Here is a 12265-nt window from a genome sequence, read left to right as displayed (position 1 = left end):
TCCTTTCAGATTAGCAATCCTATGCAAAAAATGAGTCAGATCACGTTGCATACCTGATTGGGAGAAAAAGACATTTGAACAGTTAACATACAGGATAGGACACGTGTGCCTTCACTCCACAGTAACAGAGTAATTGCTAAGTAGAAAGTTATAAATGTAAAGCCGGGATAGAATAATATCTACTTTGCAAGCAAATAGTTATACAAAGAAAGTTCATCAAGAAAAGAGAGGTTGGGGCTGTTACCAGGAAACCATGGCATGATTATTGAAAATGGATTTGTTATTATAACTAGAGTAGGGGAAATATGTCAATTGTGAATTAAAGTAGCTTGCTTTTAAGAATGGCAAATATTTTCAGACTCATTAGACTATTAATATAAGATGCCAGCTATTTCTAATATGAAATATTATCACTGTATATCAGTAGGGGGAACTAAAAAAATTAAAGTAAGTCATGATGAAATACATTTAGAGCAAACATAAAAATTTATAGGTTTATGGACAAAGCCTAAGGTACTGTTTTATTACCTTCAATACAACAAATCATATCTGTTAATAGTAAAACATCTAACTTAAATGCTGTTTTTCCTAAGAGACAGTGTTCAGACTCCCACTAATGAAATTCTGTCTAATGGTGAAGGTCATCTCTTATTTCTGTTCTATAAATACTTTCAACAGGACAGTGAGAAGCCACTGTGACCACTGGGATTTCACTGTTAGGGTCTCACTATGTTCCAGGCTGAGGTGTCAGAAAGATCATCTGTTGTAAAGGAGCTGAAATCAAGTCCTGCCTGTGTCCCTGGGAGGGTGCCTCATGGAGAAGAGGGCATTTCATCAGCAAGGGATCCCCCCCAAGGAGCAGGGCTCTGGCTGACTTTATCGAGATTGAGCCAGAATCTGAGGGACTTACAGGCAAATATTTCAGAACTTCCAGAGCTTTTTAAACTCAAAAGACTCAGACCCTCTGAGTGATCTGACAGGATCTTCCCAGTCCTGAGTTGGACATTCAACTTCTCCTGGTACCTAAACTCACTCTTGAGGTTTGTCAGTATAGGCAGCAGTCCTTCTCATTCTTCCTGCGTGACAGAAATAGGAAGACTTTGTGGGGTGTGCATCAATGTATATGATAATATATGTATTTTTGAAAACCCCCTCATTGTAGCCATATGACACCTTGTGCTCAGAACTTGGAACATTACTCCAAAGCGGCCGAGCTCTTCCATCCTTCTTCACACGGGTTCTGTAAAGATCCATGCCCTTCTACTTTTTGTTTATAATTTATTGTTTAAATAGGTTGTAAGAAAATTTCAATATCTGTGCATAAGCATGTTTTCCCAGTTGTGGTCCATGCATAACAGACCGAACGGTGGGTTTTCTCTTCGTGTCTGGATTAGGCAGTTTGTCTCCATGCTGTGGTCATCTTTAATTATTGCCTTCAAACTTTCGTAGCACATATTACATAATACTAGCTCCGGACTGTAAACTGCAAGGAACTTGTCTGTGGATTGTGAAGGGGACTCCCCAGGTCTTCATCCCCTTATATAGTCATCTGGCTTCATTTGCATGGCTCCCCCTGGCCTTGTCCTCTCTGATGTCTCCACCACCTCCCTCTCTACTCCAGGTGACAGCTGTAATCCAGATCCTACCATCACATGCTATAGCCAGTTAACCCTACCTGTACCGCCAAAGAGAAGGTTGACATGCATTCTAGATGTACCGGTTAGTAATGCAGATTTTATTCAATAGATGAAGTTACCCATATGTTGATATATATGCAATTTGATATGTATACTATTTTGTTGTATTAACAGCAAACTTCAAAACTTCATATGTCAAATTTACTGAAGGTGTTAACATCATACATATTTTTACACTTAAAATGTCAAATTTCATGCCAAAAGAGAGCACTTGCGGGAAGTTTCAATTCATTACTTTGAAGAAAAGTGCTGCTGAAAGCTATCGTATACTTTGGGAAGCTTATGGCGAACATGCTCCATCTCAAGATACTTGTGACGCTGGTTTAAACACTTTAAAAGTGATGATTTCAATATGAAAGACAAAGAACATCCAGGTCAACCAAAAAAGTTTGGAAGTACAAGCATTATTGGATGAAGATGCGTCAAACTCAAAAACAACTTGCAGAAAGATTAAACATTGCTGAGCAAATAATTTCTGATCATTTACAAGCAATGGGAAAGATTTTAAAGGATGGAAAATGGGTGCCACATCAACTGAACGAAAGACAAATGGAAAACTGAAAAGTCATCAGTAAAATGTTGCTTCAACGGCACGAAAGTTTTTTTTGCATCAAATTGTGATTGGCGATGAAAAGTGGATTTATTTTGAGAGTCCCAAACGCACAAAATCATGGGTTGATCCAGGTCAACCATCAACATCGACTTCAAGGCCAAATCGCTTCGGAAAGAGGACAATACTCTGCCTTTGGTGGGATCAGGAAGGCGTGGTGTATCATGAGCTTCTAAAACCAGATGAAACTGTTAATATTGATCGCTACCGACAACAAATAATCAATCTGAACCATGCTTTGATTGTGAAACGACCAGAATGTGCCAGAAGACACAGCAAAGTAATTTTGCTTCATGATGACGCACCGTCATACACTTCAAAACCAGTTAAAGACACGTTAAAAGACCTTGCCTGGGAAGTATTAACCCACCCACTGTATTCACCAGACCTTGCTCCTTCAGATTACCACTTGTTCTGATCAATGGCACACGCATTTTCTGAGCAGCACTTCAAAACATAGGAAGAAGTGGAAAATTGGGTCTCTGAATGGTTTGCCTCAAAACAAGAAAAGTTCTATTGGGACAGTTCCACAAATTACCTGAAAGATGGGGAAAATGTGTAGCTAGCAATGGACATTTACTTTGAATAAAGCACTTTTGATGTTTCTCTTAAAATTATGTTTTCTTTGATTACAAAATCCGCCATTATTAACTGGTACACCTAGTAAGTAAGTCCTTGTTTTACAACAAGTCAGCTTATGCATGAGGCCTAAATATGCTGGTTCAGTCCAATCTTACCCAAATTAGTAATGTCCTTTAAAGCAGTTTTTTTTTGGGGGGGGGCGGAGGGGTGTCACCAACTTTTCCCAACCCCACACGTCTGATTCTTCTAACCTCTTCCCTCTTTCTCAGGCATGCGACGTGCAGCCTTCCAGAACAGCCCCTATCACATGTTGATGCCTTTTCTTCCATAGAACTGTGTTTTTTGTCTGTCTGGAGTTACCAGATTTGACTGGTACAGTTTAAAGGAGCATGGCTTGTCTCCTCAGCGTATTTTGTATAGATGGCACCCGCAGGTTTGAGTTTGATGTTAAGCAATCATACTGTGCTACCTCATGTATTCTTTTCTTCCTTCACTTTTCTGTGCCATTTCCATTTGGTGATGTGCTTAGAAGAATCTTGACATTTGAAGGATACAAGTAAATGCCACTTTAAAGCATTTGATAATAACAAATTTTCAGTACTTTCATGGGTAAGTCAAAGCCCTTCACAGACAGTTACTCATATCCACAACAGTGTATTGGAGATAACGGGACAGGTATTATTGGTATTTTTCAAATAGATGCTGAGGTCACCCGAGAAACATTTGGCAAAACTGGTAAGGATATTACAGAGGAGAGCTGGCAGAAGCTGGCAGCACAGTGACTAGCCCAGTGGTCTATGGCCAGTCGGCCACAGAGTGGGAGGAGAACCTGGGTCTGGGAGCCAGTCCTCTAGGCCCGTGGTCGGCAAACTGCGGCTTGCGAGCCACATGCGGCTCTTTGGCCCCTTGAGTGTGGCTTTTCCACAAAATACCATGTGTGGGCGCGCGTGTACAGTGCGATTGAAATTTTGTGGCCCATGCGCAGAAGCTCTTGTGAATGGTTTGGGGGCAGGGCCGCAGGAGGTGAAGGCAGCCAGCTGTGGGCAAACTATGCAGGCAGTCCAGATTCGGCCCGTTTGAAATGAATAAAACTATTGAAAAGACCGTACCCTTTTATGTAATGATGTTTACTTTGAATTTATATTAATTCACACAAACACTCCATCCATGCTTTTGTTCTGGCCCTCCGGTCCAGTTTAAGAACCCATTGTGGCCCTCGAGTCAAAAAGTTTGCCCACCCCTGATTACTAGACCGAAGTGAAGCAGCCTTTGGACAGACTAGCATTCCGCTCTGCACACATTTAAATCTAACTTTTTACATTGAAAATTTTTGGCCAGTTCTACACAGATCATTCCTCTTACCACTAGTAATTACTGTAAGTAAACTCGTGGATTTGAACTGTCCTTTCTGTTTCATAAACCCAGTAAGTTTTTACATTTTCCCTAAAGCAGCTCTGATTGGCTCTTTAACTGCAACCTAGGGCCTTGGGATAGACATGCTAGTGGCATAACACAGTGGTTGGCAAACCACGGCTCACGAGCCACATGTGGCTCTTTGGCCCCTTGAGTGTGGCTCTTCCACAAAATACCACATGCGGGCGCGTGTGTACAGTGCGATTGAAACTTTGTGGCCTAGGCGCAGAAGTCGGTTTTCGGAAAGGAGATAGACGAAAGAAGTATCCAAGACCAGTGTGGATGGGAGAGTTGGAAGGGGTCGACCTCAGCGAACGTACCTCCATCAGATTGAGGATGTTTTTAGCAAAGGCCAGCTTAGGAGTACCCTAATTAAGTTAATAACAATGTACCTACCTATATAGTTTAAGTTTAAAAAATTTGGCTCTCAAAAGAAATTTCAATCGTTGTACTGTTGATATTTGGCTCTGTTGACTAATGAGTTTGCCGACCACTGGCATAACACATTCCAGCAAAGAAAACAATACCACTGTTTTTGGTTTATTTTGAAATGCCTACACACTTGAAAGTGTTCATCTCAGTAGACATTTTCTAACTGGCATACGTAGTGTTGATGCCTTCAAGCAGCAGGGTGTTCTTGGTCTAATTGTTTTTGGACAGGGGATGAGCCATTATATGGGAAACAGAAGGAAGAATTGAGCATCCGAGACCTTTGAATGATTTCCAGCCTTGATCCAAGGGCACAGGAAGTGTGACTTCTGAGAACGATAAAGATAAATGCAGCCACTTTCACTAGAATTATAATAGCCCTTCCTTAGCCACAAGAAAGATTGGCTGTCAGGATAGAGCGGTGGCCTGCGCTTACCTTGGAGGAGTCTTAGGCAAATCAGGGTTTTGAGAGATAATGTCCAAAAGCAAGCACAGCTGAGGGCTTGTTATCCGAGGCAAGCATAGCAGTGAATAAGCCTGCTCTTATCATGAGCCGGCACTAAGTTCTGTACATAATTCCAGTTAATTTCAGGTCCTCCTGCATCAGTAAGTGCAGCGAAGGTTGTCCTTGGTGAGCGTCAGTGAGCTCCTTCCCATGGGCCCGCTGTGGGCTCCGCCCCCCTTAGGTTCTTCCCAGAAGCTCTAGTGCAGACATCACAGCCTAGACAGCTGCTTCCTATCTTTGGCTCACGTTCTCTTTCATTTTGATTTATTTTAATGCACTTCAAATCAATGGGCATTTCTTGATTTGATTCTTATAATGGCATTATTTCAGCTCTTAGGGAGATAAAGGTGAACAAGAGTAAAGTACTTCCCTTCGTAAGTTCTTAGCCTTTTCCCCCACATTTTCCCCTAAATTTTAAAGTTGAAAAGGTTCAAACCAACAGCAAAATCTATATATATTTTGCCCAAATTTATCAATTGTTGACATTTTTCTACTTACGCAATTCTTTTGTGTGTGTTTTTTGCTTTCCAAACCATTTCAATCCTGCTTAAACCCCTCCTAGGTTGAAAATATCATAAGTAGAAATGCATTTGATATGCCTAACCCACTGAGCATCACAGCCTCACCCACTTTACATGTGCTCAGAACACACGCTAGCCTACAGTTGGGCAGCATCATTTCATTGCTGCTGCAGTATCACAGTGCATATTGCTGGCCCAGGAAAAGATTAGAGTTCAAAATAGAGTTTCCACTGAATGCATATTACTCTCACACCATTTTAAAGTCAAAAAACTGTAAGTCAAACCGTCATAAGCTGGGGACTCTATGTTGAAGGCATGATGATACAACCTGAAGCATTTCGGGGGTTAAGTATCTCTCAAGAACAAGTATGTTCTCCCATGTAACAACAGTGCCATTATCTACTCCAAAAACTAGAACACTGATAGATTAGTATTGTATTGCCTATATTCATGTCCCTTGGTTTTTTCTAGTGATGCTGTTTATAACATTTTTAAATCCACTACAATGTCTTTAAAAGTCATACATCATATTTAATTGTCTTATCTGTTAGGGTCTTTTAACTCAGAAAAGCCCACACACACACATACCTTAACACTGACAGCTTTGAACAGCCCAGGCCAGCTAACCTGCCAGGTGTCCCCCATTCAGCGCTGGTCTGATGGCTTCCCCTGATTAGATTCAGAGTAAGCAATTTTGACAAAAATTATTACACAAGTGATGTTGTATTTTTGTTCATGTCACATCACATCAGGAGGCACGTAATGTCAGTTTGTTCTTTTACTGGTGATATGAGCTCTGTCTGCTACATTTTTTAAATTGGAAGTAATACATGGAATACTTTGAGACTGTAAATATCTTACTCCCCAACAACGTTTCACTCAGTGGCTTTAGCATCATTGATAGATGATCCTGCCTGAACCAGTTATTACACTGGCAGCTGCAAATGGTGCCTTTCTAATTCTCTAATTCCATCACTCATTCCTTAGTAGTAGCATTCTTCTATAGAAGAGAGGTTCCTCTCTCCCTGCCTCGGGGGTTCTTTTTATTGTTTGATATATTATTTTGCATCACTCTCAGTATTCTTCTCTATCTTCTCAATCTCTACTGATTTTTTTTTTTTTTAGCTCTCTCTTGCTTTTCTGGAAACAGACGTTTCAGACTCACCTATACTTTGCTGATCCTAGACTAAGAATCTAAATACTCAAATTCTCAGAAAAGGAATTATTATCCACCTGTGGGAGGTAGTGAACCAAAGAGACCTCTATAGGCTAGAAGGTGACACTTGACTTTAGCCTTGAAGGATACAGCAAGCACAGAAAAAATCAGATATGTGCCAGGATAGAGAGCACATCGAAACTTTTCATGGGAGTAGGATGTTCCTGTTCTATTAAAGAAAGGGCAAGTAGGAGGAAGCAGTCAGGTAAGGAAGGGCCTCAAATGCCAGGATGTTTGGGATGGGGAACAGGTAGGTTATAGGCAATTGGGTCGATCAGGTAAGGCATTTAGAGCAGTGGGAAGGAAAAGTGATGGTTTGGAATGAGTATGATTAGAAGAGTATCTGCTATGTGTCCAGACAGGAGTCTACTCGTTATATTCCTTAAAGAATGTAGGAATACTAGTTATACATTATCCTGTAATATAAGACTATTGCTGAGTTTTAAAATTGCCTTTCCAAATATTTCCTCAGAAAGATAACAGGCTCCCTCTAGTGGGAAGTGGGCATTACAATCGAATTACTACAGTGCAACTTCCTGGTTTCCTGACTCTGACAGTATGGGCCCATAGCACTTGTTTATTTTTTCCCTGAATTTTACCCAAAAATAATAATATTTATAAGACAGTCATGTTGGAAACGTGAACTGCTCTTATATAAGCAAAGAGAAGTGTGGTCACCACTCTGTGCCTAGCATTTACTCCAAGCACAGTGTTAGAAAGTGTAAATATAGATTTATGTAATTTATGAATACATAAGTTCTTATTATAACCCCTCTCAAGCCTTCAGCTGGATAACTAAGTGGTTTACAGGACAGCTCCTCCTGTACTTGCTTTGCAGCTGTGCGGCAGTGGCTCACTAATTTATGAGGGGAAAAAATATCAAAATCCTATGCTTCCTTGAAGCTAAAACAGGATTGCTATAGAGTTTAATGACTGGTGTACATGTTCTGAATCATCAAGAAAAATTCTAATTGCACCAGGCAAGGAATGGAATAGCACGTTACAGAAATGGGTTTTGGTTTTACCGTTGATAAGGAAAACAAAAGTTAATGAACTTTGCTATGAGAATGGCATGTATCCGAAAGGTCAATAACCAGCCACCAGCCCCAGCAAGAGAGGTTACTGCAAGTTAGAAAAACTTCCAGTTTTAAAATCCCATGTCCTATACTAGTATTTCGTCCACCCACATTTTACGTATCTTCTATCAAAGCACGTGCTCACTTGTTTTTTGGTAACTGTTGACAGATTCATTCTACACTGGAGAAAGGTTGGCTTTCACCAAACATTTTCTTCTCGTTTTCTTATAGCAAATCACGTGCTCAGCTTTGGAACCCTGGTCAGCACCTCCAATACCTACGATGGATCTGGTGTTGTGACCGTGGAAACGGACCACCCACTCCTCTGGACCATGGCCATCAAAAACTGACCCAGGGACTAGCCTTCGTAGCTCTGCCTCCAACTTACCTCATCTGCCAACAACTCATTGCTCAACAAGCACAGTTCCCCTTGGTCTGCAGGAGTCTAATTCCACTTGTTTTAAAGCTGTCAATGTTTAGTTAAATTCAGGTAACGTAATGACAGATCTCAGTTTTACAGTGAGGGGAGAAATCATTATGTTTAAGAAAATAAATAAGCTCTATTACATTCAGTTGAAAAACTAATGTGGATCATTCCACCATACAGTTCAGTACTTATTGTCCTTATGTTATTAATCATTCCATTTATCCTAGAAAATGACTTTAATTCAAAACTGAGAAAGCTCAGTGGGCTCCTTGGTATCAGCACACAGGCCTCCTGCTGCACACCCTCCAGGGCTTGGCACCCAGGGCTGCTTCCGAGCCTTTTAGCATTAGATTCCTGTGTAGCAGACGAAAGTTTCTTACCAGATTGAGATGTTAGGACTGCACCCTTTTACTTCAGCCTTATTACCGTCTCTTAAAAATAAGACCCATTGACCTAATTATTAAATTTGAAAGCAGGCGGTTATGGAAGCTCTAGGTGAAAAGAGAAATGGCATGAATTCATAAAGCCCTGGGAAACTCCCCAAAGCTGCCTCATTGCCTTGCAGCCTGGACTGAGACGGCTGTGCACAGCAAGCCCAGAAGTGGAATCACTCCTGACACACCTCAGACTGAGAAACACTGGCTCACAGGCAACACGCTTACCCAATGACCAGAAAACGAGCCTGGCAGCCTGTGGGATGAGTGAGCTCCGTGCACTGAGGAGCCTGCGTTCTTGTGCCCCAGTCACCTGACTCCCCGGAGCCCTCTCCTCACCTGGAAATGGAGGGACTGGACGTAGGGTCCGGAGCCCGTTCCCACACTCAGGGCCCAAACACGGACTGGCGGTTCCTGGGCAGATCCTGCACAGGGTGAGGGTGTTAAGCCCGGCACTGAAATATTCACGTTGCTGTTAGGATTAGACCCTCCTCTAGCCTCTTACCCTTTCTGTCCTGTTTCCCAAACTGTGTGTGGCCATATAAACCAGGAAGTAGAAGAACCTGCCAGTGGGCTGCTGCTGTGGGAAAGGGACCAGCAGCTCTTTCCTCCTGGTGCTACGAGAGGGCCTCTCTGAACCAGCGCGCAGGTAACCGTGAGATCCTCTCAACCATCTGTGCCAACGTGTGTGAGACTGGAATTCAGATGTCAAATAAAAATGTTCAATGTGCACGTGTGTGGTCAGTATTAAAGAAAACAATCTTCCTCAACTACGTCATTATCACCAACCTCTCACCTCAGTGTTTCTACATTTTAAAAAAGATTTTCTCAAAGGTTGATTAGTAAGGGCAATACTTCACTCATCTGATTTCGGAGAACAACCAGAATTATTATTAATACATTCTCTAACCTCTTTCCCTGGGAGTTCCTTTCCAGATCCCCTGTGCCAGGTGTTTACCTGTGACCCCCCCTATAAAGTAGGATTAGGCATGGACCTGTGTACTCTCTAGGACTGAGAAAGGAAGGACAGGTAGATTGCTTTTCAAGAGCTTTCTAAGCTGGAGGGGAAGGAAGAGAGAAGGCCCTGTCAGAGTAGAGGAAGTGGAGGAAGCTGGAGGAGGAAGAGCGTGGCCAGCGAGGGAGGGCCCACGGAGCTCACACCCAGTGCTGCAGGGAGAGCCACCGCTAGGTCCTTCCATTCTTCTCAGCACAAACGCAGAGCCCAGAGCTCCTGTCCAACATACCACCCAGCTCCCCCCTCACCACACAGACAAATGCACAGCAGCCGGGGAAGGTGGGCCAGCACCGGCTCCTTCAGCTCATTTAATTCGGAACCTCCAGCAGAAAAGCTTACCCAAGACTCCACACCGCACCTGCACCAATGGAAACTAGAATGCAGTGAGTGCCAGGTTAAGTGGGGGCATTCCCAGCACCTGTTGTCACTTTACTGCACAAGTCGGGGCTCAGCCGCTATGGATTCATTACTAGGAATGTGTTCACAGCATGTAAAATAAATATGTCCATTGTTTTAAGATTTTACCACAAAAGAATGCATGTGCTATTTAATCTGAAAATCTTACCAGTGTTAAGTGGACATTTAGCTAAAGGAATACAGTTTACTGTATTAGCGCTAATGGAGGCAGCACTGAGACTTCCCCACACCACCACCTGCTGTGACGCAGTCGCATCAGCGCCCACTCCCCCCCTACCCTGCCCCCCCATGGAAGGCAGAGGGCCCCCTCCCCATTCCTGCCAGATTCCTGAAGAATGAGGCATTTGACCCCTTCCATTCCTAAATCTACTTAAGTGCCATTTTCTGCTACCTGACTACATCATTTAAAGATGTTGATTTTCAATCCTCACCTGAGAATGTGTTCATTGATTTTTAGAGAGGATGGGAAAGAGAGAAAAAGAAACATCAGTTGCCTCCCATATGTACCCCAACCAGGGATCGAACCTGCACCCTAGGAATGTGCCCTGACCAGGAATCAAACACGCCACCACTTGGCGTACGGATGACCCGCCAACCAACTGAGCCACACTGGCCAGAGCTCCACTGCTTGCTTTTACACGAACACTGAGCCTGCAGGTGAGATCTCAGGTCACTGGGGAACCTGCCAGGCCTCTCCGGCTGCCCCTCTGCCCGCACACCTGTCCAGTTCGGGTCCCGACCTCCCGATTACGGCCTTAAGAGAAACTGGACGCTGGGCCCTGCTGGGAAAACCACTGGGTTCCTTGGCCCCTTTGGCTTCAGTCTTCTTCACACAGGTCAGATTTATAACTTATAAACCTAGAGATGGTCTCCCCAGAATGGCCCTAAGTTACTTCAATCTCCGATTAGTGACAGCTCTTCTCTTCCAGCAGCTGGGAATCCGCAGGTGGTCTGAGGTGGAATAAGGCATCTGTGTGGTCGGGAACTGGGAGTGGACCCCAGCCCCAGCTGTAGGTCGTGCCGAGTAATACAGGGGTGGGCAAACATAGGTTTGCAGGTGTGAGTTCACGAAACAGTTTATTCTCATATTGTTAGTTATTAATTATTATATTAGTTTCCATACAAACAACCATAACCCTACTCTTGCCCACCAGCTCTGTATGTCTGCATTCCTTAACTCCTGCTAAGCAGACAGCAGTTTTCTCTGAGAACTAGGGCCATTTCAGGACATACAGAGGATCACTCGGCAAGGAGGCGGCGGCTGAGACAGCCTGGGCCGTCACAAGCTAGTGGCTGGAGCTACGCTTCTAACGTGTGCAGTGCCTCTGGGACAGACCTTGCTTATGCTGCTGCTCAGGTTCACGCTTCCCAAAGACTCACCTGAACGAGCAAAGCAAAGCGCACATGGACCTGACGTGACTGAGAAGGAGGGTCTGGGCCACGTCAGTGACGGGAGAAACCGTCCTCTCCAGAGTGCGCCTGTCAAACTATTCACCATGGCCCACCAGGAACACTCACAGTGCCCTCATAGTCTTATTCTAAATTGAAGAATTTCTATAGTGAGAAAACCCACCAAGGGGTGGAATAAAAATGCATAAAAGCACATTTTTTAAAAATGTGTGTGTGCAAGAGTTCTGCCTTGAGCATATATGTCTTTCCTATATTCAGGACAGTATGAGTATAATTTACCACTTCAGCATTTAATAATGATAGTTTGTATACTATATGTGTGCTAAGAGCACTAGCCTACTTGGGACTATAAAATCAGTTTAGCCTCACTGGGGAAGGGGGCCACTAGTTTATTATGTTGTATCTATGGCATCCTATTCAGAATAAAATAAATGATCCTTATGCCTGGGCGAGATCAAATCTGAAAGCACAAGGCCACCCCATTCCCAGGGAGTCAATATATAGGAAATGGAA

The 12265-nt window shown here is 43.2% G+C and overlaps 1 protein-coding gene across 1 annotated transcript in view; it reads left to right on the top strand.

Moving 5' to 3' along the window:
• The window catches only part of TPK1 (thiamin pyrophosphokinase 1), a 286110-nt gene extending 276468 nt beyond the window's left edge, over positions 1-9642 (top strand). Inside the window, exon 8 of the mRNA XM_081102719.1 lies at positions 8281-9642. Coding sequence (XP_080958845.1) covers positions 8281-8399 — 119 coding nt within the window. The 3' untranslated portion in view covers positions 8400-9642. The remainder of the gene's footprint in view (positions 1-8280) is intronic.
• Positions 9643-12265: the final 2623 nt, after the last annotated feature.

Source organism: Myotis nattereri (assembly GCF_964212035.1).
Source record: "Myotis nattereri genome assembly, chromosome: 11".
NCBI lineage: Eukaryota > Metazoa > Chordata > Mammalia > Chiroptera > Vespertilionidae > Myotis > Myotis nattereri.
The sequence above is the reverse complement of the archived record's forward strand: the minus strand, read 5'-3'. Positions and strand labels throughout refer to the sequence as shown.